Source organism: Benincasa hispida, chromosome 3 (genome assembly GCF_009727055.1).
Source record: "Benincasa hispida cultivar B227 chromosome 3, ASM972705v1, whole genome shotgun sequence".
NCBI classification, from domain to species: domain Eukaryota; kingdom Viridiplantae; phylum Streptophyta; class Magnoliopsida; order Cucurbitales; family Cucurbitaceae; genus Benincasa; species Benincasa hispida.
In genome coordinates this window covers 20,572,045-20,599,987 of record NC_052351.1, presented here as the reverse complement: position 1 = coordinate 20,599,987, position 27,943 = coordinate 20,572,045, and the positions used below count along the sequence as shown (strand labels likewise).

The 27,943-nt window shown below is 32.2% G+C and overlaps 1 protein-coding gene across 5 annotated transcripts; it reads left to right on the top strand.

Moving 5' to 3' along the window:
* The first annotated feature begins 20,665 nt into the window (after positions 1-20,665).
* LOC120073020 (BTB/POZ domain-containing protein NPY4-like) lies at positions 20,666-26,660 on the top strand. 5 transcript variants are annotated; one of them, XM_039025577.1, is made up of 6 exons: positions 20,666-21,171; positions 21,315-21,419; positions 21,842-22,570; positions 23,141-23,210; positions 24,508-25,686; positions 25,776-26,660. In XM_039025577.1, exons 3-6 carry the CDS (start codon positions 22,509-22,511, stop codon positions 26,343-26,345), a joined length of 1,881 nt encoding a protein of 626 aa, XP_038881505.1. In that variant the 5' UTR covers positions 20,666-21,171; positions 21,315-21,419; positions 21,842-22,508; the 3' UTR covers positions 26,346-26,660. The 5 variants fall into 5 exon arrangements, with proteins under 5 accessions (XP_038881505.1, XP_038881504.1, XP_038881501.1 ...); XM_039025576.1 differs by lacking the exon at positions 21,315-21,419; XM_039025573.1 differs by lacking the exon at positions 21,315-21,419 and having other exon boundaries at positions 20,666-21,239.
* The last annotated feature ends 1,283 nt before the right edge of the window (positions 26,661-27,943 follow it).

Genomic DNA, 27,943 nt, shown 5'->3' with positions numbered 1-27,943 from the left:
TTAAATATAGAGATTCAGATTCCCTAAGTATAGATTTATGCGGAGTCTTAGTTATTTTAGCCTGACTACAATACTCGCATTTATCATATTCATTCATGGATAACTTAGGTATCATTTCCAGCTTGATCACGTTGCTAATTAATCTCTCGTTAACATGACAAAGTCTAGTATGCCAAACATTCAAAGAACACAACATATAAACAAAAGATTTCATTTTATATGTCTAGGTTTAATTTGAATATGCCCTCAGTTGCATAGCCCTTCCCTATGAATATATTATTCTTAGTAAAGGTATATAAATCTCTCTATAGTTTGAGTAAATCCGATCTTGTTGAGAAGATAGCTCGAGACCAAGTTCTTTCTTATCTCCGGAGTATGTAGAACATCCTTTAGGGTAAGAGTCTTCCCGGATGTGAACTTCAGCTCCACCTCGCCGGTTCCAACAATTATCATTGAGTGGTGTTCCCTCAACAATATGTTTTTATCCTTAGTTTCAATATAAGTTTTAAACAGACTAAGGTCATGATAGACATGACTCGTAGACATCATTGTCTATCCACCACTCCTCAGAACCATCAATCACATTTACTTCTGTGATCATGGCAACTAATAGTTCTCTTGTTAGGTTTGCCTGACGAGCAGGACGACACATGTTCCTACGGTTCCTAGTCATATGTTCAGGTTTATTACCGTTAAAATAAAAGATATGTACCGTTTCTCCTGGAGAGAGGGGGGAAGGGGTTGCTTCTTCTGATTGTTCTAGTTGCTAAAACCATGATTCTGTTAGGTTTTTGTGTCCTAAAACTCGTGGTTTGTAAAGAAAAAAACTTATTTTGAAAATTCAATAAGTTGTTATTGAATATATTGCTTATTAGAAATCCAATAAACCTAAAAGTCCCTTGACTATTACATAAGTACTTGAACTTTATGTGGAGATATAAAAGTGGATCAGGTTCGAGTAAATAATAAAAAATGATCTATAGTATATGAATAAGATTGGATGCCTTATTCTGATAACACTATTAGATGCGGCCTACTCTGTAGTTGTTATAAAGAGTTATAAAGTACTACAAACGACGTGATCCTAATTCGTATATGATATGAGGAGTGGGGATGTCCTGTGCAAATGAGTTTTGTATAAGATCAGACCACGAAATCAGTCACTCTTACTTTATAACGTTGTTTACTGTTTAAGACTGACTATTTCAAAGCGATGACCTAGGTAACTTGACTTTAATCCTCAGCTAACTATGAACTCCTATTTTTTCGGAATTATCATTTGATCTGCAAACGGTGAGAGTAGTCCAACAACACTATTCAATAAGCCTCCCATTTTGGGGATAAGACCGGATGAATAGTTAGGGACATAGCCTTGCAAGATGAAATTCACTCTTGCCCGATCAGGGTTAGCATAAAGATTGTTCTCTTAAGTGTTGATTCTGGGTCTTAAACAAGGGGTCCCACTCTCTCATTTGCCCGAGAGGAACTCGTTTTTTTGATTGGATCACAAATCAATTGTTTATTAGAGGATCAGTGGGACTTAAGGAACAAGAGGTAATTTCAGGGGTAAAACAGATATTTGACCCAGTCGTTATTACGAACAACCTGCGAAGGTTAACTTATTGATCATGGTTATATCGAGTGGACATAATATATCTAAGTGAGAGGAGTTCAACTATGGGCTTCATTAGAGTGACCCATTAGTTAACGAATGGGGGTTAATTTGGTCTAATGAGTTTAGCCAATTAATCTCGGATCATTAGAGCCCATGATCTGTAGGTCCACAAGGTCCCCCTAATAGCTCGTAAATGGATTAGCTTTAAAGTAGTGCGATAAGTTAATTTGAAACGTTCAAATCAGAATTAAACGAAATTGGAGAATTAATATTTAAATATGATTTAAATATATGAAGGTGGATTTGTGTAAAATTAATTTAATATTTGATATTAAATTAATTAGAATGATTTAAATTGTTTAAATAATTATTTATTAATTTTATTAAGAAAATTAATTTATGAATAATTTTGTAAATTATAATAATTTCAATTTTAGAAAATAAATTGATTTTGAAATCAATTTAGAAAAGTTGAAAAAGAATAAAAACACAAAATTGAATTTGAGTTTTTCCATTATCATCTTCAAAGTTGCTCACATTAAACCCACCTCCTTTAGACTTCAAATTACTCCAAGCATGAGTTGTATATCATGCAGCCATTCATTGCATGATAGTCTGTAATATATTGAGTAGATTGGAGTGAATTTTAGGCAATGCAAGTAGAATTTATAACGACCCGACCTTTTAGTACTCTGATAAGGGCCGTTACTCATAATTACACATTTACATTCAAAATATTTTGACCATTGAGGAAAATAAATTTCATTAAAATAATAAACATAGTTTTCCAAAATAAATGACAAATAAGTAAACCTTTGTTCGGGGCCCCTAAAAGAATGAAGAAAAAATAACTTAAAAAAAATAAAATTTGTCCAACATTGAGTTTCAAATCAAACTTTAAATAGCTTGAAAACGTAAACTGAGCGAAAGCGATTTACATGTCCCATATGGCACAATCACAGGTCCCTCTCGTCACCCACCGGTCCCGTTCCTATCATTACCTAAAAACATAAATTAAGAAAGGTTGAGTATAAAATACTAAGTGATCCATTACTGGGATCAGGCTATACATCTATGAGCAAAGAAAGATAGCCTGTAGCTCATACAACTATATTGATTTTTTATGATGAAAGGAAAACCAAATGACGTATTATCTTGCCTTGATATGCATGTCTAGCGTCCCGTAGGCACACCGTCAAATATGAAAATAACATGAACGTAAACCCGTCGACTCACGCATGTCTAGTGGCCCGTAGGCATACCGACAAACATGAAAATAACATGAACGTGAACCCGTCGACTCACGCATATCTAGCGGCCCGTAGGCACACCGTCAAACATGGAAAAATAACATGAACGTGAACCTTTCGACTCACGCATGTCTAGCGGCCCGTAAGCACACGGTCAAACATGAAATTAGACCCGTAGGTCCTCTGAAATAAAACATGCGTCAATGTGAGACGGTAAACCACTCTATTGGTCTATTCATGCATCACATGACATCAGTACTGATTAGAAATTCGAACATGCTTATAATACTCATAATTGTCATGCAACAAGTATATCACAACGACAAAATCATGCTTCTAAAGTCCATTAATTAACTTTGTAAATCTAATCTAGTCTGTCTGGCACGAAGGCACCGGTAATAGTACCACTCACCTCAACTTGGTCACAAAAGTCCACGCAAATAATTCCTTAAAACCTTTGGAAAACTTAAATCAACCCAAAGTTGTGGCTTGGTCCAAGACAAATTCCAAAACTTGATTCAATTAGCCAATCTGATCAAGAATTAAATTCAAAATCAATAACTTAATTTTTCCACTATTACTCTCAATCCAAAAGAATAACCATCCAAAATGGTCTCTAGCTAAAATGGTCTTTAGCTTAATGGTCAATGCCTCAAAACTTCTAAATCTTGAATCTAAGTTTCACACCAAAGAGAGGTTACTAATTTGGCGGTAGATGGCGCATCGGCTCATAGATACTATAGATAGGCAGTGGGTGTTGATGTCGGACGGCATAAATTATTTAGGTTAGCAGCTGATAGTGAGGGTCTTGTATAAGGAGGGTTTGCGAGAGTGGGAGAGAAGGGGAATTTCTAGTTTGACAGATTTTATTCAGCAGCAATTACGAATAAATCATAGCTTCAAACAACAATCCAACCGTTCAAAATGAAACTCCATAACTCTCGAACAGACTGACCAAATTTGAGCATGATCCAACGGTTTAAACTCTGAAAATCGACAATTTTGGGAAAGCTGTCACTGAACAACCGAATTGCTTTCTTCCCATTTTTTTTTTTGCCTCTTTACACTCTCATTTAATTTCGAAAATATCTCAAACCTTTTATTTTTTTTCAAATTTCTAAAAGATAAATAAAATATTTTATCATAATATCTCCAAAATCTCCAAAGATTCTATTAAATTTATAAATCAATTAAGTTTTCAAATTATCTTAATTTAAGCTTCAAAAAACCAAAATTAAAGGGCATAAAATCCATCAATTTGATATAAATTAAATTCTTCTAAATATTTAAATCAATTAAATCACATGAAATTAATTATCTCTTTTTTTTTTTTAAGTTGGCCCTAAAATCCAAAATCAAAGGGAAACAAAATTCAATATTTTCAAGCTATTAGTTCGAATATCTAATCAATTAAATTCAATTTAATCAATAATTTTTTTTTCAATTTAACCCCAATTTAAGGGAAATTTAAACTCAATAATTTTAGATAATTAACTTAAATTTTTCTGAAATTCGGGATGTTTTGAAAATTTGTGTGAAGTTCTTCAATTGGGTTGCTGCGGTGAGCTTTTCTCCATATTCACTTAATTCAAGCTTATTTTAAGTCTCACAACTCAATCTAGATCACCAAGAGGATAATAGGAAAGATCTTGAGGTGGTTTACAATAAGATTAGGAGAGATTTGCAGCGGGAATCAAGCTTTGAAGAAGTTCTACAAAGATATGACTTAAAACCCATTTATTTTTTGCTATAACATGCTTTAGTTTCTTCCAAAATTAATAAATTATAGTGCTTATCAATCCTTGTCGCTTCCGCTGCGTGCTGATACAATCCTACAGATTTTGACCTTTCCTCTTAGTTCCCTTGGATTTTTGGTCAGGCTTTATCACAATAGAGGCAAATTTTCCAAGAACAATATTCACCTCTCCTTTTGGTCTTGCTTCCGGGCTTCTTCCTCAATTTTTAGGCAGGTGATTACTCTCTAAGGAAAACTCCTTGGTCTTGTGCCTCAAGGTGTTCTTAAAATCCTTCCACAAGGGGGGCAGTTTGTCATAATAAGAACAATTTGGAATTGCTTGTTTAGGAGCATATCTTCACTTATTATTACGTAGACTATCTTCTATAGCTTGTGGGACTGGGCCTCTATAGATTTTTCATCCGTCATTTGGAACTTAAGATAACGGTTGACGACATACTTTTTCAATCCGACCTCCTCGGTATCGTACTTCTTCTACAGGGCGTCCCAAACTTCCTTTGTTGTCTTTATTGAGCTGTAGTAATCATGCAGATCATCAATTAAACCATTTAATATGAAATTTTTGCACAGAAAATCTTTTTCTTCATAATCAACATCTTCTTTGATTTGTTGTTCAGTAGGATCTTCTTTTGGGATAATTGGCTTCTCCATAGTGCAGACATCGACAACCTTCTTGACTGTAAAAAAATAGCATCTTCTGCTTCCACTGTTTGAAGTTCGCTCATTCGAATCGAAACGAACGGTTGAGATTGGAGGTCATAATTTGTTTTGATTTGAAAGTGCCATCACAGAAGCGACAGATGGAACGTCTTAAAACTGTTGGAACCGGCTACCCTCCCGACATATAGGATTTGATGGTAGCGAACAGTCACGAACGACAATCTTCAAGTAAATGTAACCTGCAAAATGGAATCTCGTTATAGGCTGAGTCGTTGATCTCACTCTCTATAAGATGTTTCACAGCTCTGCAAAAGTGTGCAAGTAGTTCTACGGAATTGGCACATCATCCTAAGGATAAAACAACTCATAATAGATAGTACTGTCTTGATCGAAGTAGCACCATGACTGATCGAAAACTCACTCCCTTTAGACTAACTTGCTCAAAAAACGAGAATGGAAGAAAGAAATGGGACAAGAGAGAATATAGAGAATTGAGTTATGTCTAAATGCTAAAAGAATGCTAAAAAACGAGAATGGAAGAAAGAAACGACGCAAAGAATGCACGACCAATGAACATGTAGTAGCCCAAAACACGCGGAGCCATGGAAAGGTACGGGCGAAACGTGGAGATGTTGAATGAATAATTAAATAAAAATAAAAAGTAAAATAATAATTTTTTTTTTATAAAATCACACGCACATCTCGTCTGACCGAAAGGATAGACGTGCATGTGTGGGATGTCCACCATACCCACATTTGCTTTTCTCTTTACACCTTCTAAATATGGGTACCATTTGGGGGCCAAACTCATAACCTAGGATGAGAGTATAAAAAGGAGACTCCTCTTTCAAAAGTAAGTAATGTGGGATTCTCAACCAATTTTTTCCTTTTCTTTTAAAACTTGAATTTTCACCAACACCGAGTAATAGTTGCCTTTACATTTCTACTTTGTTATTTGATCATAAAATTATTTGGATTCTTATTAAAAAAATTATTTTGAAGAAATCTTTAGATCACTCAAAATTCTGTCAGTAAAGCACTTAAATTCTGAAGGAAAGAAAAAAAAAAAAAGAAACATATAAGTCAAGTCACAAGAACGTTGAAACACAACCACAGTTGAATATGGGGGAAATTTTTAAATTTTGAACACAATAATTAATAATGGGAAAAAAATCGTTAATTGACGAGACTTTTCTTTACTCCCACAATTCTTGTACGAAACAAATTGATTGATAAAACTATAAGAGAATACATAAAGTTATTACTTTTTTTTTTCCAATTAAACATCAGGAATTAACTAAAAATTATATCATTAAATAGTTGAATAGATCAAAGTGAGGATAACTCAACCGACTCTACCAAAAAGTTTGAGATCCGAATTTCCCACCTCTGGTTAAACTTAAAAAAAAAAAAAAGGTCAAATAAATTACAATGTATGCTAATGAGATGTAACTGTTTGAATAGAGGTGTTTAATCAATGAAGTGATATATCCATTCACTTATGGATATAAATAATCCATATCGAAGGTGAAAAATATTATCCGGTATAGAAATATACCTAAAAAATGTTTTATACTTTACATTATATGAAATATAAGATGAGGTAAAAATGTGAGGCTTGATTTTATTTACTTTGCTCCAAAATCAATCTATTCAATAAACACTCAAGAATTAGGTAATAGGAGGTATATTAATTCATAATTTAGATTTGACTATAATGAAAATATGTTCTCACTAAGCAACATATCTTTCATATTATTATTTTTTTTAAAAAAAAAGTATATAGTTTTAGACACTATTTTTATCCATTAAAATAGTGAGACTTCATGTGCATTACACTTGTCCTCTTTATCTAGTTTGATTTGGGGCCCATTTATTAAAAACGAAGAGAATGTAAGCCAACAAAAACCTATCCCTAGCAAAATATTCTCCACCTCTATGCTTGAAATTACATTATTTCCAAAATTACAGAAATTGATAACATTTTCTTTTTCACTCAGTAATTTAATTTATTTTTTGAAGAGCTCAATATTCTTTTTAATTAAACTTTATTGTACACATACATAGGAGAAATCACATGTTAATGGAGTAAGGGCACATGATTTTGGTTTAAGCATGAGACAAATATGTCCTCAAGTGGGTGTATCTTCTAAATTTAGGTGACATGAATTTCCATTGAGATTCTAAATGTCTAAATTAACAACCATTACCTTATTATTTATAATCTAATTTTTCAAATATCACAAGGAATTTATTGTAGTTTGTAATGCAGATAAAAACTATATCTATCTATACCTCAAAAAATCATGCTTAATTAAATCTTCACACTAATATTCACCAAGAGGTTTAAATTTATTTATTTTTAATTTTAAAATCTCACTATTTTGCATGGATCCTACATAATATGCCACTTTCCATGTGCTTCTGATGGGAAAACAAAAAAGAAAAGAGAGAAAAAGAAAAACAGACTTCTTTTTTATATACATATATTTTGCAGGCAAGTGGGTTGATTCTCAGAGACAGATTGTGATAATCAAATTTAACATTATTTTGAGAATGAAAATTTTAAACGTAAAAAAGGGGTCAAGAAATTGATTCTAAACTTGTCATGTTTTCAACCTACGTAGACCCTAAGTTTTTAATTTCGTCAAATTTAACCATAAATTTGCAATTTTAACCCTATTTCAATTTCAACGCACAAATTATTTATAAATTTCAACCAAGAATATCTAGTGTTGTTTTTCTCTAATTATATATATTTTCCAATCATAATTGTAGTGAGAACTTATTTAAATTCAATATTTTTTAAAATTGTAGCACTCGTCTAAGTCTAAGTTAAAAACGATGAAATTAAAATTTTATGATTGAAATCTATCAAATCTAACCATTTACTGTCATAATTGTTTTTTTTCTATAAGATACCTTTTCATAGAAAAAAAACCTATTAAATAATATGTTCGGAAAGACCAATGTTTTTAAAAGTAAATCATCTTTTCATGGAAAAAAAAACGTTTGTATTTTTTAAAAGGGACTTAACTCAGCCTTGATATTGAAAAAAAAAAAAAAGGTTAATTTACTTTCATGTACACTTCCCTAAAACTAAAAGTACGTATATATATTTTATAAATAAAATATGGTTAAAAATCATTTTTGGTCTCTGAACTTTTTCGAGAGTAACAACTTAGTTTATAAACTTTGGTTTGTAACGATTTAGTCCTTATACTTTTAATTTTTAATGATTTGATTCATGAACTTTAATATGTAACAATTTAATCCTTGTACTTTCAACATTATAATAATTTAGTCACTCTCATAAAAAATTTCATCAAATTTAGATGTCAATTTTCAATATTTTATGATGTAAACTTTATATTTTGTAAAAATATTGAGTCTTTGGTTAGTTTAATTGTTAATTTATGCATAAATCTCGTTAAATCTTATCATTAATTTTTTACATGGGAACTAAACTGTTATAACTTTTAAAGTATCATGACTAAATTGTTACATACTAAAATTCATAGGCTAAATTGATACAAAACTTAAAATATAAGAACTAAATTATTATAAATTAAAATTTATAGGCCAAATCGTTACTTGTATAAAAGTTTAGGAAATAAAAGTGTGTTTTATCCTAAAATAAATAAAAAAGTAGATAAAGAAAAGGGTAAAAGAGGAGGTTGTGATTGTCAAAATTCAATCATATCGAAGATGAAAAACGAAAGAGGAAGATAGGGTTCATAATTTGAATCTGCAGAGACCTTATAATTAAAAAATATAAATATAATATATATCATATTATTAAGAAAAAAGAAAAAAGAAAAAAGAAAAAAGAAAAGGAAATCTTGAAGGTAATGATGGGAAGCAATGGAGGCATCATTCATTGAATCTGCAATTTGCTAATCACACCCCGTTTCAAGCTTCAAGGCGTCAGACTCAGGACCCTAAATATTATTTTATATATTCATCATTCCCTCCCCAAAATTTTTTCTTATTTCTATTCCCCACCCTGTTCCTCCCCATGCGTTTCTTCTAAATATTTATATAGCTATAATATTGTTTAATCAAATTCACATTACTTTTCGCTTTTTATTTTTTTAAAAAATTGTTTACTTAATTGAATTCTTGACCTATTAAAAAGTGATTATATGAAAATCTTAATTATTTATGCAGTTTGGTAAAACAACTTAATGATTAGAGTTCATGAGAGGTACATGAATGAATCAATATAACATCCGAGTGAGAATGAACCCGAGGACATGAAAATGTGGTCAAGAAAGATTTAAAAGAATTGAAAATTACTATCTATATAATAAGGTGCACCTTTGTTAAAAAAAATCGAAATAGTTTTGATCCATTGTTGAACAATTAGTTTTGATGTTATTGTTGAGAAAATGGAATTGATAGAAAAAATAAATAAATGTTGCATAAACAAACCAATATCTCAATGTTTGTTTAAACAAAGAGAAGAAAATTAAAAATGAGAGTTAAATTCGAATTTCTTATTGAAGTAAAAAAAACAATTGGTAATACACAAAACTGTGATACTCAAAATGTAGTACACAAAATTGTTCTCAATACATGGTAACTCACCCTTATATAGGATAAGGATATGAACATACTCAATACTACTAATTTACAATTTAAAATAATATTAAAAGAGAAACTCACAAAACATTAAAAGCTTAAAAATAACAAACAACTTACATCCTAGATCTAACATAGACATCATACTGAAAATTAAATATAACAATAAATTTAAGAAACTTAAAAATTAAAATTTAATGAAGAAAAACCTCAAATCTGAACACTCCTCCTTGAGGTTTTTATTCGTTACACTCAGCTTTTGGAGTGGAAACATAAATTGCCTACGTGGCAGAACTTTTGTGAGAACGCTGAAAAATTGTTTAGTGATTTCATATTCTTTCTCTGCTTCATCCAACAAATAAAATCTTGATTTTGATATGTCGCGTTCTTCCATCTTGTACCAAATTGAAGACATTGGCAACCAAATAAAGTCTTTTTTTAAGATAAGGTAGACCATACATCTTCCCTTTTTGAAAATTGTTGCAAATCTGATCAATAAAGGTAGATTTGAAGATATTATCAACAACGTTAGAAAAAGACAAAAATTTCAAAGTTTCATTGTCTTCGTGCCCAAAGCATTGATGCCACTTTTTGCTTTCTACTTTGGCATTAAAAGCATGATAACACCGTGAATCACCACATAAAACAAATGCATTTTCAACCATTTTGACCCTTACAATCTCTGCTCCTTGAAGGTCATAAATGACACAAACTTGGCCTTTAAAAAGCATAGAAAATTGATTATGCAATAATTGAGCAATACTAAGCAAGTTTTGAGATAACATTGGAATATATAAAATATTGGATATTTTATGTTCACCTTGCTTAGTATGCATGACAATAGTTCCTTTACCTTCAGTTAGTACTATCTCGCCATGTCCAAGAACTACCTTAGACTGTATAGATCTGTCAATCTGGAAAAAAAGATTTATATTTTTAGCCATATGGGAAGTGCATATGTTGTCAATAAGTCATGAGGTTGACATTTTGTCATCAAAATGAGATGTCATAAACAAAAAAAAAAAAAAAAAAATGTTTTTCATTGTCACCTATGCAATTTGCTAGTCGTCGAAGAAGAAGAAGAAGAAAACTAAATGGAAGAGGGTTGGGTGACGATGGTACGTGAAGGAAGAAGAATGGGGCTAGGGTTTAATTGTTTTATCTTTTCCCTTCATTCAAGACAATTACTTTACAAAACTAATTAGTCAAACTAAAAAGGAAAGTCTTTTAAAATACAAAATTACACCAAATGATTTTATTCCAAAAAGAAACACAAATTACCAAAATTAAAGGCTTAGAAGATTTGAAGGAATTTTCAAGTGTGCGTATGTGTGTATATATATATATATATATATAATCCTAGATCTTAGTTCATTGGTTCTTGTGAGTTAATGCAACTAAATGTCGAATAAAATACCTTATATTTTATTAGATAAATAAAAAATTTGTATAATACAATCACAAACTACAAGACCACGAGATTTAGGGCATTGATCACAACAATCTCCCTCTTGTCCTAAAGCTAGTGGGGCGTAAATAACAATAGTACAACCAAATATATAGTATAAAAACAAGAAACTAGGGCATACAATATGAGTCTAGTAAAATCTTCCACTTGCCCTAGACTAAATGCAACCTATCTCGCAGACCTAGACTCTCCAGGTGACCCTTAAATATCGTCTTGCACCCTATGTTCCCAGTTATCTACCCGATATGCCTCAGCATAATGGTGTGTCAAAAAGGAGAAATTGTTCAACATGGTTTGTCCGATGATGCGCTATACTCAATTGCCTAATTCGTTTTGGGGATATGCAGTAGAGACTGCTTTATACATTTTGAACATGGTTCCTTCAAAAAGCTAAGACTAGAATCCATGTCCTATTAAATAGTCCTGAAATCTCATGTCTATATACTATCCACCTCGATTTGATTGGTGTTTTAATTATTTTGCCTAATAGGTTCTCAACCTCCACCTTGTATTCCTCAAACTTTTTTAAGAGTTTCAGACTTGTGATGTACTAGGTAAATATAATCATACCTTGAATAATCATCAATAAAACTGATGAAATATTCATACTCTCCTCATGCTATGACATTTTGCCACAAGCACATGTGCTGGACACCCCTAAATCCTGAGATGTTGTAAACTACTTTTACGACCTTTCCATAACTCAAAAGGTGTTTCATAAACACTCTTTGATGGAACTTGGTTCCAAAAGGTATGTTGCAGTCTCCACTACATAACTCTAGAACAAGATGGGAAGAGAAGCATAACTCATAATGGAAGGAACCATGTCTAATAGAGTTCTGTTTCTCCTTTCTGATACATCATTCTTTTGAGGTGTACCGAACGTTGAGAGTTGAGATGTGATTTCATGTTCTATATATTGTTCTAGAATCCTACGTCCACGTACTTTCCAACTCAATCTGATCGAAGTGCTTTGTCCTTTTACCTAACAAATTTTCAACCTCAGCTTCATACTCCTTGAACTTTTTAAGTGCATTAGACTTGTGTTGCATTAGGTAAACGTGCCCGTATCTAGAATAATCGTTAGTGAAAGTGATGGAGTATTCAAAACCTCCTCTTGCTTTAACATTTATTGGACCACAAAGGTCTGAATCTATAAACTCCAAGGGTTCTTTAACTAAATAATCTTTTTCAGTAAAAGATCGTTTTGTCATTTTTCCTTTGAAACAAGACTCACATACCGTAAAGAATTTTCTTCTAACATGTTTAGAAGTCCATTCTTAACTAATCTCTCAATCCTATCGAGATTAATGTGACCTAGTCTTAAATGTCAAATATGAGCATTTTCTTTTGAAGAAAACTTTCCTTCTTTTGTTTTGGCTAGTTGTAGAGTCGAACACTTCAACATTATGAAGCTATCTTGTGGTTTGTAAAGACAAATTATATATCCAATAAATTAATAGGTATTTTATTGACATTTAGACTGCATTAATTCAATCCAATAAACTAAGATCCAAGGTTATCTGACGAAACTTAAACACATATATGGAGACATACATGTGGATCATGTTTCTAAATGGTCTGTAGTACATGGATAAGGTTAGGTACCTTATTTTGGTGACACTACGAATACGACCTGCTTTGTAGATGTTACAATTATTGTAAAGCACTACAAATGATTTGGTCTTGATCCTTCATGTGGAGACATGCGAGCGGGGGTATTCTATACAAAGAGTTTGTATAAGACTGGACTGCGAAATGAATAGTCTCTCTTTATAACATTATTGCTAGAAGAAATTTACATTTCACTAGGATGACCATAAGTGATTTAACCTTAATCCTGAGTGAGTTGTGAACTTCTGTTTATGAGGGCGATCCTTTGATTTTTATGGTTGATAGTGGCAAGATTAGCTGACTCAACAAGCCTACCATCGTGGGGATTTATCCGAGTAGGGGAAGTAGATAAATTTATCCCTTAATAGCTGATTCTAGGTCTTGAACATTGAGACCTCACATCTCACTGGCTTGAGAGGTATTAGTTTATAGTTGAACTATAAACTGTTTATTCATTAGAAGGATTAGTGGTACTTAAGGAGTTAGATATAACTACAGGGGTAAAATAGTAATTTTACTCAACTATAATTATGAGCAATTTATGAAGGGTTCACTCACTGTTGACTGCTTATATCCATGGACATTGAAATATATCTACAGTGCGAAAAATGCAACTATCAGTCTTTAGTGAAGTGATCGATAGTTAGTGAATATCGATTAATTGGATTAAAGAAGTTTAATCAATTAATTTCATATCATTGGAACTTCTAATATGTAGGTTCATAAGGTTCCCTTGCTAACTCACTAAAAGATAGTAATGAATAATGATTTAAATTGTTCAAATCAAATAAGAAAACTTTATATTAATGAGACTAATATAAATGGTTAACTATAGATATGGTCTAAAATTCAAATTATGTAAGAGAGATATATTTGAATAAGATTCAAATATTAGATTTATATAAATTGAATTCATAAAGAGATGTATACATATAAATACGTGATATTTATATGTTAATTAACTCCATATTAAATATGATTTAACATAGTTAATTGATTAATTAATGGTTAATTAATTGATTAAGAAATAATGGAGACTAGATATTAGTATAAATATATGATATTTATGATAATTAATTAAATGTATATTAAATAGGATTTAATATAGGGTTATTTAATTAATGTGTTGATTAATTAAATAAAGGTTATTTAATTAATTAGCACTAGGGAAATACTTGGAGAAGGGTACTTCTCTCTAAAAATTCCCTACCCTTTTCCTCCTTAAAAGTTCTTGGAGATTATTCTTCCAAGTTCTTTTAGAATCATAAAGATAGCAAGGTAACTTTGTTGGTGGTTTACTTTTTCAAATATGAGATTGTGGATAACGGTGGAAGAGGAAAGCTAGAAGAATCAATAAATATGAAATTTGATTGCTTCTCTTCTTCATCTTTTCTAGCACACTTATAGTTTTGTTTGAATGTTTATCCTACAAATGTACGTTTTATTTTACTTTTTTTGTTTCCATAAAATTGAATGTCTAAATGCAAGACATTGACATGCTTCCGCATAAATTCGATTCCTTCACATATGACCATCCTTGTTGCAATAATCGTAATGGTAAGCTTGCTTGTTTTTTAACCAACAATTCTTTTCAGCATGGTTATTTTTTTTTTTACAAAAACATCAAAGAGGAAATTTATCTATTCTTGATGCTCCTCCTTTTTCCAGACTCACCTGATTTTTAATTGCATGTCTATCATCTTCTCCAACAAGTTTCTTGTCTTTAAACTTTGCATAAAATGCACCTTCAACTTGCTTCTCATTACGCATTGTACCCCTTGCACTTCCTTTAAATTTCTCTTGCAATTTATTTCAAGCTTCTTTTGTTGTTTTACAATCAATAAATCTAGGATTTTATAAAGCAACATGAATCACAGATAAAGCTTTGGGCTTCTTTAATTTATCCTCTTCATGTAATATGATCTGATTCAACGTTGGAATTTTTCCCAATGGTTGAGGATCAACATTAGTTGAAACTAATTCCCAATGGCCAAGGCCTTGAGATAGGATTGTATTTTAACAATCTAAAACTTGTAGTTTTTACCATTAAAAGGTGGAGGAGAGGAAACATCAAAATTGAAAGACATTTGTCAAATAAAAAATTAGAAATTTTCACTCTAAAAAGGAATCACAAACCTTTACGTCCAATGCTTTGATACCACTGTTGAAAAAAAATTAAAATGTCTCTGATACCACTATTGAGAAAATCAAAGTAGCCCTGATATTACTTTGAGAAAATGGAATTGATGGAAAAAATAAATAAATGTTGTGGAAGCAACCAATATCTCAATGTTTGTTTAAATAAAGAGAAAAAAATTGAAACTGGTAGTGAAATTTGAACTTATTATTGAAGTAAGAAAAAAATTGGTGATACACAAAATTGTGGTACACAAAGCGTGATACCTAAAATGTGGTACACAAAATTGTGATGCAAAGTATGTAGTACACAAAGTTGTGATACTCTCAATACATGGTAGCTCACCCTTATATAGTACAAGGATATGAACCTAATTAATACTACTAACTTACAATTTAAAACAATATCAAAAGAGAAACTCATGAACATTAAAAGTTTAAAAATAACAAACAACTTAAATCTTAGATCTAACATAGACATAATATAACAATAAATTTAAGAAACTTAAAAATTGAAATTTAATGAAGAAAAACCTCAAATCTCAATAACCTTCTTTTTTGGTGGTTCAATCATAGGAATTCCAAAGTTAAGCGTGCTTAACTCGAAGGAATCTTATGTTTGGTGACCTATTGGGAATTTTCCTAGGATACATATGAATGCGGACAAAACATGTTGAAATGACCCATGTTGATTTGTGGGGACAACTTTCACTTTTAGAAACATTCAAGACATGTAAAAACAACATGACCATATCGTAAGGAACATTGGTGAATATTGGGGCCATCATGTACTAAATCGGGATTCCGAATCCTGGTTCGAATTCTGAGCCTGGGGTATCATGTAACGATCCGAGTTCAGGAGGAGTACATTAATGAACGAATATCACATTTGAATGAGAGGAATATCGAGGACATGAAAGTTTGATTAAGAAAGACTAAAAGAATTGAAAGTATGATTAAGAAAGACTAAAAGAATTGAAAGTTACTACCTATTCCATCAAACGGACCTCCCCAGAAGGTAATTTTAATGTGGCCGATTTCCCCTCACCTTCCTTTTCGGTGACTCAATCATACCATCATGTGTCAAATCTTGGTCCGAAACATAGCCTTGGGGCGTTACAACTTATTTATTAATCTATCTATCAACGTGCTAAAATTATTGGAGCTTTTAGATTTTGGCTTCCCCGTAAATCTGGTATCTTCCCTTACCTATGTAACATCCTCAATTTCAGAAAAATTTAAGCAAATTATCTAAAATTATCGAGTTTAAATTTCTCTTTCATTTGGAAAATTATTATTAAATTGAAATAATTGAAAAACTTTTATTGATTAAATTGAATTTAATTGATTAGATATTCGAACTGATTATCTTAAAAATATTGCATTTTGCTTCCCTTTGATTTTGGATTTTAGGACCAACTTAAATTTTAAAAAAATTTAAAAGAGATAATTAATTTTATGTGGTTTGAATTGATTTAAATATTTGGAAGGATTTAATTTGTATCAAATTGATGGATCTTGTGCCCTTTAATTTTGGTTTTTGAAGCTAAATTAAGATAATTGATTTATAAATTTAATAGAATCTTTGGAGATTTTGGAGATATGGTGGTAAAATATTTTATTTATCTTTTCAAATTTTGAAAAAAATAAAAGAATTGAGATTTTTTTTCGAGATTAAATGAGAGTGAAAAGAGTCAAAAAATTGGAGAGAAAGCAATTCGGTTTTTAATTGTCGATTTTTTTGTTCGTAATTGCTATTGAATAAAATCTGTAAAACTAGAAATTCCCCTTATCTCTCACCCTCGCAAACCCTCCTCGTGTAAGACTCTCACTACCAGCCCTAGCCTAAACAATTAATGTCGTCCGACAGCAACACCTGTTGCCTATCTATGGTAGCCACGAGCCGACGCGCCATTAGCCGCCACTGCCCGATCTTTGCTGGAATCTTGAGAAAAATCATGGATTCAAGATTTGGAAGTTTTGAGGTCTTGATTGTCAAGCTAGATACCATTTTTTTTTTTTTTTTTGAAGAAAATTGGTAAAGATCGGTAAGTTTTGGGTAAGTTGTTGGTTGGTTATTCCTTTGGATTGAGAGTAATAGTGAGAAAATTAAGTTATTGATTTTGGATTTAATTCTTGATCAGATTGGGTAATTGAATTAAGTTTTGGAATTTGTCTTGAACTATGCCACAACTTTGGGTTGATTCAAGTTTTCCAAAGGTTTTAAGGAATTATTGCGTGGACTTTTGTGACCAAGTTGATGTAAGTGGTACTATTACCAGTGCCTTCATGCTAGACGACCTAGATTAGATTTACAAAGTTAATTGACTTTAAAAGCATGATTTTGTCTTTGTGATATACTTGTTGCATGACAGTTATAAGTATTATGAACATGTTCGAATTTCTAATAAGTACTAAAATTATGTATGTAATGCATGAATAGACCAATAGGGCAGTCTACCGTCTCGCCTTAACACATGTTTTATTTTAGAGGACCGATGGGTCTAGTTTCATATTTGACGGTGTGCCTACGCTAGACATGCGTGAGTCGACAGGTTCACGTTCATGTTATTTTCATGTTTGACGGTGTGTCTACGGACTGCTAGACATGCGTGAGTCGATAGGTTCACGTTCATGTTATTTTTCATGTTTGACGGTGTGCCTACGGGCTGCTAGACATGCGTGAGTCGAAAAGTTTATATTCATGTTATTTTCATGTTTGACGGTGTGCCTACAGCGACAGGTTCATGTTCATGTTATTTTCCATATTTGAATGTGTGCCTACGGGCCGCTAGACATGCATGAGTCGACAGGTCCACATTCATGTTATTTTTCCATGTTTGACGGTGTGCCCACGGGCTGCTAGACATGAGTGAATTGACAGGTTCACGTTCATATTATTTTTCATGTTTGACGGTGTACCTATGAGCCGCTAGACATGCTTGTCAAGACAAGACAATACATCCTTTGGTTTCTTTTCATCATCTAAAATATGTTTGAACCATGGGCCCATCATTCTCTAATTGTGGATGCATAGCCTGATCCAGATAATGAGATCACTTATGGAATATTTTTATACTCAACATTTTTTAATTTATTTTTTTCAGGTAAGGATAGGAACGGACCGACGGGTGACGAGATGAACATGTGATCATGCCATATGGGACATGTAAATCGCTTCCGCTCAGTTTATATTTTCATGTTATTTAAAAGTTGATTTGAAACTCGATATTGGTCAAAATTTTATCTGTTTAAGTTTTTTTTCCTTCATTATTTTAGGGGCCCTGAACAAAGGTTTTACTTATTTGTTATTTATTTTGGAAAACCGTCTTTATTATTTTAATGAAATTTATTTTCTTCAATGGTCAAAATGTTTTGAAGGTAAATGTGTAATTATGAGTAACGACCGTTATCAGAGTACTCAAAAGGTCGGGTCATTACAACCTATCTCAAATTTATTTTCTCACATTTATTTCAAATTTTAATTGGTTCAATATTATTTAAAAATATTTTATATAAAAATTTAGATTAAAAAAATAATTTCAATTTAAATCATAAATATTTTCAAATAACAATATTATAATGAATTATAAATTAAATATGAATAGAAAAATAATTGAACGGATGATCTACTTTTATTCATATAACTAAATTAAATAAACTTAGTATTAATTTTCTAAACATTGTTACTAGTTTTTTCTAATTTAAAATTAAACTTCACAAAACACTACTTTACTTCTTTTTACCGTTGTTTTTTCTAAAATCACAACTATCAATAATTATTTTAAAAGTTACAACAATCTCAAACTAAATCTTAGATATATTTTCCACTTTAATCATTTTTATGCTCTTATCAAATTATCCAATCATATTTGCTATATGTTAAACTGTTCTTATTTTTCTAAAAAAATATTTGTTGGTTTTTTAACGAATGATTAGAGTGAGATGCACAAAATAAATGTATCCGAAGATGCACCAGAGTATTGCTCTTTATTTTATTTTATTAAAAAGCCTCTTTATTTTATTTTATTTTAAAAGCCTTTTTCAAATGAATTTTTAAGACATTTAAAAGGTTATAACAAATTTACAACGTTTCAAATACATATATATTTTTTAAGGTGTGTTATGTAGTGGATGAAAAAGTAAAGTCATGAAGTTGTATTTCAATATGTGATATATTTAATAAAAGCTGTAAGAATGAGTATACTTTTCTTTAGTTAAGGGTCAAATAAAGATTGTTTATTCATACAATACATATTGATTGTTTGCGGTTTATATTTTAAATTTGTTCATAATTTAATTGGTTAAACTATATATTTTTAATGAAGAGGTTAGAGCTTAAACGACCCTTCATTTTTTCTCCCATCCCAACAAACATATTTCTTTTTTTCCTTAAAGTTGTCATGGACAACATCTTAAAACCAAAATGGATAATTTTTTTTTTCTTTGTATTAAAAATGTTTTTGGAGGTGTTTGGGGAGAAGTAAGAAGTTATGAAGTCAAGGGAGTTGTGAACTCTTGATAATATATAAAATTGATTTTTTTTAGTTGTGGGACCCACCAACTAACTCTTTGAGCCAAACAAGGAGTGAGGTTCACAAACTCCTACTTCTCTACTCGTAGATCTCAACTCCTTGAGCCAAATACACCATACATATTATTTTAAGATCTAACTGGACCTTGTTAGTTAATGTAAAATTTTAAAGTTATATAGATCAAGTTGAAAGTAGAATTGAAATACAAAAACTAAATTGAAACACTTGAAAATTTGAAGATTAACCTAAAATCAAATACAAATTATAGAGACCAATAAAAACCAACATCAAATTACACGGCTAAAATAGAACTAAATTGTAAACTAAACAAACCAAATTCAAATCAAGTTTAAGTAGGACAATATCATTAACTTAATGCTAAACATGTATATCACAACTTGAAGTTTAATTTTGGTTTAATTACACTACAAATCTAGTCCTTAATTTATTTTATTTGCTCATTTAGTAGACACTTCTTTTTTCTTTAAGATTCACAAATATATTAGATATTAAAAATATAAAATTGCTGAAGATTTTTTTTCTTTTCTTTTTTTGTGCAAAGGTAAATACCTTCTATTAGAAAATAGCTAAATTGTTGAAGATTTAATAGTAATAACTGAAAGTTCTAGGGACTCATATAAGACATAATTAAAAGTGAAAAAATCTATTAAATTCTACACAAAACTAACGACCCATTTGCTAATAATTTAATTTTTAGTTTTTTGTTTTGAAAATTGAAGTTTAAACTCTCAAATTTCTTTTTTTATTATCTATTTTTTACCAATTATTTAAAAATTTAATTTAATTTTAAAAACTAAAAATAATAGTTTTGGACTTAAAAGAAAAAGATATAAATTATTATAAAAAGCAAGAGGAAATAGGCTTAATTTTTGTCTAATAAAAAATGAAAAACGAAATGATTATTAAAAGAGGGTGAATAATTGAAACTTGTGATTAAACCAGAGAATGAACGAGTGTTGTGTAATTTTCATATTGGTTTTAGAAGAAGAAGAAAAGAGGAAAATGAAGAGAAAAAGATAAGGAAGGAAGGAAGGAGGAGGAGAAAACGGGTTGGAACAAAAGAATCTACTTTTCCTTTTCTTTTTCAGTGCGACAAAATAATAAAAACAGAGCAGAAAAAAAGGGGAAGAAAAAAGGAGGGAAATTGAGAGAAATGAGATGATGAAAGAGGAGAAGGGAAGAGAAGGGGTCGTTTTCTGGTATAACAGTGCTTTGTTGTTTACTTTCTCTGAACATATTCACACAAAGACGAAATTGATAGGGGCGACTCAGCTTATTGTAGTCGCCCAAGGGAGCAACAAAGTTATGCCTGTCAGATTAGCGTGCAAGTTTTTTTGTTCAAAACCAAACAGTGGGGGCCTCATGCGTCTCTTCCCTTCTCAAAAACCCGATTTCCATTTCCATTTCCATTAACCCAATTCAGGGTTTTGAGTAATTTCTCCTTCTCCAAAGATGTCTCGGTGGTGGGGGCGGCGGTGCTGATTCAGAGGGAGAAGGGGTTCCCGTGAGAGAGATAAAGAGAACATTCTGAGGTTGGCCTTTTGTGTTTGTGTAGCTGTGGTGGCTGTCAAAGATGAGGCACAGCTCATTTTTTTTATGGGTGCCCCTTTATCTTTAACTTTACCTTTACTTTTTGCTGTTTTCTTTCTTTCTTGTCTCTGTGGGGTTCTTTCAGGATATCAATGCTTGCTTCTATCAACATTGTTTCTGATTGTTGTGCCCATTGATATTTGATTCTTCGTGTTTGCCAAACCACTTCTCGTCTTTCGTCCTTTTTTAGGTACTCTTGAGTCTTGCATTTCTTTAACTTTTATCTTCTTACTGTTGTATTCTTCCCTTTTTCTCTATGCTCTTCTTTTTACTTACATCCCTCTGTTTGCTTTCCTCTGCTTCGTTTCTTCTTTCTGGCCTACCCCATTTTCTCCTTTTGTTTTCTTTTCCATATATTTTCCCAATCGACCCACCTTCTTTTGCTCTCACTTGTTTGGCAACTCTTCGTTATTCCGTGTCTTCCATTAATTGAACCTGTGAAATATCTTGATTCGACGAATTTTCAAAAGGTTTAATAAAAGGATCCATGTGATCCTCTTGATTTATTCTTCCCAATTTTAATTCGAGTCCTCAATTCAAACAACCTGGGTCTGCGTGTGGCTAATCTGGAAACTTATATTCTCAACTTACAATGGATGTTTGTATTTGCAGTTTCAGGTATTGAGCTTTCAAATCCAACTGGGGAAGGTGAGAAACAGCTCGAGGAAGACAGTGGACTGGGAATTTTGAGTTGTGAGAATCTGCAGACTGGAGAAGATTTTTGGTGTTTGACCCATTGGAAAGGAAAGGAAAAAGTAAAATACAAACCCAAGAAGGGCAGACAAAATCTAGAAGGAAGGATAAACAAATAAGGGAAAGGACGGTGGTGTCAGGTATTAGCAAGTGGGGGTGTCTCTAGCTTTGCGAATTATATACGTTTTAAGAGTGTTTTCTTAGTAATGTCACACCCATTCGACCCTCTATCCCCGGGGTCCTTGGGAAGTGTTACTCTTTGAGGAAGCAATCTCTTGTTTACAACTTTTTCCAGTTTCAGGGCTGTGTTTCTTTGATTAAATTACGAAAACCCCACTCTTTTTCTCCTTTGTTTGTTGAAAAGATTCGGTCACACTAGGAAAAAAGACCCCCAGATTTGCTAACTAACCCCCTTTATATCTTCACCATAAAAGATCCAGTCAATTTTTAGCCTTTCATCCCTCTCCTTTGGTTTGTCTTCTACTTCCTTGGATATATTCTTTCTGGGTTTGTTGTGGATTGACATAAATATTCTTGAAGAAGAGAAAGAAAACAGATACTCAGATCCATTTTCTTGACCAAGAACATGAAGTTTATGAAACTTGGATCCAAGCCTGATGCATTTCAGACTGATGGAGATAAAATTAGGTGAGACATATTTCCTTCTCAGTTCCCATTGATGTGCTTTTTGTTCTCCATCCCCCATCCTTGTGCTGCAGGTTTTTGTTGGATGCCATTGAATGTTATATTGAAACAGACTGTTCATGTTGTAATGAGTTTATGTTCATCACATAAATGCAATTGCCACTTTCATGAACTAGACACCAGAGGAACTTCTGGCGTTGATTTTTTGTTTTTTTTGTTTTTTTGTTTTGTGTGTGTGTGTGTTTGGTAATTCCAATTAATTTTGGATGGATAAGTGAAAACAGAGTCTATCTGAGGGCCAAAATCGAACCTTATACCTGGTAAATTAGGCCTTCAATTTTATTGTATTCAACTTGTAAGCTCTTTATCACTGGCTAGTGAATGATCTGTGAATTGACACTATCAAATTGGTGAAGGTCCAAATCTTTTAACTCAATGTTGGATTCTTTTGATTGCTTGATTTTACATTCCTTGGAATTTGATAAAAATGATATTGATTTTCTTTCCATTGAGATTGATCCAGGATTTCCTAACTTGTTTCAGTGAGATTTGAGCAATCCTTGTTTCTTTCAGGTATGTAGCAACCGAGTTGTCTACTGATATCGTTGTCAATGTCGGAGACGTGAAGTTTTATTTGCATAAGGTATGGATCTGGTTCATATTTATTTCAGAGGCAGTGATATTATTGCATAATCTAGTCATTGAAGAGTATTACAGATTCAAGGTCCACCCTATCCAGTGCATTTATTGTATATGTTTGGATGAAAGCCAGAATTTCAACTTGTGGGAGCACTTGCAGATGACAAAATCTAGATTCATTTATTGAACTAGATTGTTTTGTTCTTATTAAATGTTTCTTAAAAAATAACCTGAACAATTCAAAACATATGCCAAGTAAATGATACTCTTGGATAATATTCATTAATTGAACCTGAAATCTTTTTTTCTAGATATGACTTTTTTATGTTTTGTGCAATTAGTTCTTCAGATGACAGCTTCATGAGAAATTACCATTTTCCTTTAATAAGCTTCAGAAACACTTTATTCTACAGTGAGTTTTGAATTTTAGTAATTAAATTTAGTTAAGTGTTGCAATCTTAACTTTAAACTTGAAAGAGTACTAATAAATCATTCTCATATGCTTTAAATGTATATAACATACGAATGGTACAAAATGGATACAATCTCCAAGAAAAATAACATTGTAGTTGTAGCTAAATTTTTGTCAACATTTGTGAATTATCACAAAGTTATTTCATAGTTAATTTGTACATTAATCAGACTTGAAATTATTGAAATGAGTGACTTTATGGAGATCATTACTCTGTTTTTCTGTTAAAATTAGTGGGTGAATTAACAAAAACTTAATAGAGGCTAGAATTTGTAACATTTAACTAAGTCTAGGGTTCAAAAAATTTGAAAACATAGTATGAAATTTGATACAAAAAGACGGGTTCAGTGGTAAAAATTGATTTTTTCCCTTGAATTTAAAATTCTTTGTTGATTTATATGATAAGTTTATTATTTAATGTCTAAAAACCCTTCTTTATTGTCCATATTCCAATCTTAGAAAATCTTGAAAGTTTTAGCAGATTAACGTTTGCACTTTTATGTGAAAATTTTGTATTGTTTCGCAACAAAAGTTGAACAAAGATTAAAAATAAAAGACTAGGTATTGTTCACACTTCTTAACAGGACAAACATAATGTAAGTTTATGATTTGAACCTGTATAAATATAATTATTCGATGTACATTACAGGTACGAATTACTTCTTTTTAAGTAATTAATTGCTTGTAGTATTTGAGAACTGACTTCTCATTCCTATGAGCGCTAGGACATGGATTTAGAAACTCAAAAGTTACCTTCTCAGAGCAGAAAGAATTTAGTATTTGTTTTTAGAAGCTGTACTAATCCTGTGTAGCATTTTCATTTTTGTAGTTTCCACTTCTGTCGAAAAGTGCCCGATTGCAAAAGTTAGTCACTCTGTCAAATGAAGAAAATAGCGATGAGATCCATATCCTGGATATACCTGGCGGAGCCGCTGCTTTTGAAATTTGTGCAAAATTCTGCTATGGTATGATCGTCACTCTCAACGCATACAATGTCATTGCTGCTAGATGTGCAGCTGAATATCTCGAGATGTATGAAACCATTGAGAAAGGGAATCTCATCTACAAGATTGAAGTCTTTCTCAACTCGAGCATCTTTAGAAGCTGGAAGGACTCAATAATTGTTCTTCAGACAACTAAATCTCTTCTTCCATGGTCTGAGGAACTTAAGGTGGTCAGTCACTGCCTTGATTCTATAGCTTCCAAGGCCTGCATCGATACTTCAAAGGTTGAATGGTCATATACCTATAATCGAAAGAAGCTTCCATCCGAAAATGGGGACGATTCTCATTGGAACGGTGTAAGAACACAAAAACTTGTTCCAAAGGACTGGTGGGTTGAAGATCTCTGTGAGCTTCAAGTTGACTTATACAAGCGAGCAATAATGACGATTAAGACGAGGGGCAGAATCAGTGGTGATGTAATTGGGGAAGCTTTGAAAGCATATGCTTCGAGGAGGTTACCCGGATTTTCTAAAGGTATGGTCCAGGGTGGTGATATTGCAAAAAATAGACTACTGGTGGACACAATAGTGCAGCTACTTCCCTCAGGGAAAGGGGAAGTCTCCTGTAATTTCTTGCTTAAGTTGTTAAAAGCGGTAATTCTGCTAGATTGTGGAGAGATGGGAAGAATTGAACTTATGAAAAGAATTGGTCAACAGCTTGATGAGGCCACAGTGGCTGATCTTCTGATTCGAGCTCCCCCCGGTGAAACAACTATTTACGATGTTGATATGGTACAAAACCTTGTCGAGGAGTTTGTGACGCAGGTCCAGAATGTCCACACTGATCTTCACATGGAGAATGAGTATCATGAGATTAGAAGTCCCAAGTTTATTTCTGATGCTTCCAAGTTGATGGTCGCAAAACTGGTTGATGGCTATCTTGCTGAAGTTGCTCGTGATCCTAACTTGCCCCTATCAAAATTTCTAGGCCTTGCTGAATCAGTATCAAACTTCTCCAGACCATCTCATGATGGACTATACCGAGCCATCGATATGTATATGAAGGTATTTTGTACATCTGTTTTAGTTCAAGCAAATAGATTATATTATAGTCTGAACAACCTTAATATATATTTGACTTTGCATCACTACAGGAACACCCTGGAATCAGCAAGAGCGAGCGTAAGAAAATATGTCGATTGATGGACTGTAGAAAATTGTCCCCCGATGCGTGTTTGCATGCAGTGCAAAACGAGCGGCTTCCCTTGCGTGTCGTTGTCCAGGTCCTCTTCTTTGAACAAATGAGAGCCTCAGCAGCATCAGCTGGTGACAGCACGCCTGATCTACCGGGTTCGATTAGGGCTTTACTACCAGGAAGTGGATCTCATGGAAGCTCAAGGTCCACTACAACAAACACGGAGGACGACTGGGATGCCATACCAACTATTGAAGAAATTAGGGCGTTAAAAGGGGAGCTTGCTGCTCTAAAACTAGGAAATGGCGACAGAAATGGAAGTGATATTGCTAAAAACAACGCCGAGAAGGTCTCAGGGAATAAAATGAAGGGCATGCTCATATCAAAGAAGATCTTCTCGAAACTCTGGTCGAACAAAGACAGAAATGGAGAGATCAGCAGCTCTGAGACATCAGAAAGCCCGGGTTCTTCAAACGCAGAGGAAAGTAAATCAACCCCCTCGAGAAGCCAGAGGCATTCAATATCTTAATTCAAACATGGTCTACAAAATGTAGTGATTGTTTTTGGCTGGCAATCTGTAAAATTTTTCTCACTCTTTTGACAGTTAGAAGAACAAGTAGAATCCGCTGACATATTCCACCATGACAAAGGAGAATTTGGTCGTATGCTGTGAATGTAAAAGCTCCTGGGTCTCTGTTTTTACTTACACCTGAATTCATGTAGGAATTATTGGTCTGTATGTTTTCTTTTTGTTTTATGGGTCCTTCAGTTATATTTTTGTTGTACCATAAAATCAGAAATAACGTTGTGAAGAATGCCAGAGACTGCTTCATGACAATTTTGAGTGGTGGTGTACGCTGGTCCTCTTCTTTTCTACTAATTTATATGATAACATTACACAAGAAAATTCCCTCAACGACCGTCATGATATGCTTTGGACAGTATAACATTAGGCAGACTAATGTAATGTCTAAATTGATAAAATGGATAGGTGATCTTTTTTTCATGTTCACATTTGTTATGTTGCATCATTTAAAAGAAAGTTGCTACACTAGGTGAATGTGTAAAAACTATTACATATTTTCCGTAACTTTGATACATATAAAAGAATATTGTGACATTTCAGTTCTAACATCTTTAAATTTATCATATTTAATATATCAAAATGGATGATTTCATCATTTATAGCCAAAAGGAATAGTGATGAGAGGTTTTTCAAACCAAAAGAGAGATTTTTTTAAATCTATTTCTAACTTCAAACTAGTCTTTTTATAGTAGTGTATTTTTTTAAAGTGAAATTCTTCCTTTGTTTTTTTCTTTTCCATTCACTGGAATCTCTTTCATTTCATCGATTTTGTTTGGATTCTCTAGGGAAGAAGAAATATCTTCCTCGGTGGATTCCTCTTGTTCCTATTTAGTCTCATTCGCAAGTGGTTTCTATTTCTACGTATGTTTCTTTCTTGTTTTCTCTTCATTTCTTTTCTCTTCTTAGTAATAATGTGTGACAAGATTTGCCCAAATACTAGATACTAGTAATAAATAAGAGAATAGTAAATATTCGCGCCATATAATTTCTCAATTCTAACACAAGATATTTATTAGATCGAATAGAGTTATTTATCCAGACTAACACCAATCTAACCATTTGACTTTACGAAGTTCAATATTAATCAAAATAGTCAACATTTCTATATTTTGATGCAATAATAAAGATGTTATTTATAACAAGTAGGGAAGTTAATTGAACATGAATAGCAAACCTGATTATTAAGAAATATTTGGAAGGAAAAAAGAGAAGGATCTAAAACATTAAGATAAAAGAATTGAAACTAAATATAGGTGGCCAAATAAATTGGATTTGAAGTCAAAGTTTTTTAGGCCTATTAGGCAGTATCCTTAGTTCACTGTATTAAAAATTTAAAAAAATAATATTAATAAAGTGGAAACTAAAAACATACCAACCAAACATTGACCTAACAATGTGAAAACAACTCTTCTCTTGTTTGTTTACTCTGTCCAACCATTGACCCAATATTCCCCTCTGCTTTCAAGCTCAACCTAAATGGTCACACAAATTATATAGTTTATACTTTTTTTAGGGAAACAGAAATACTTTGCCATCTAAAT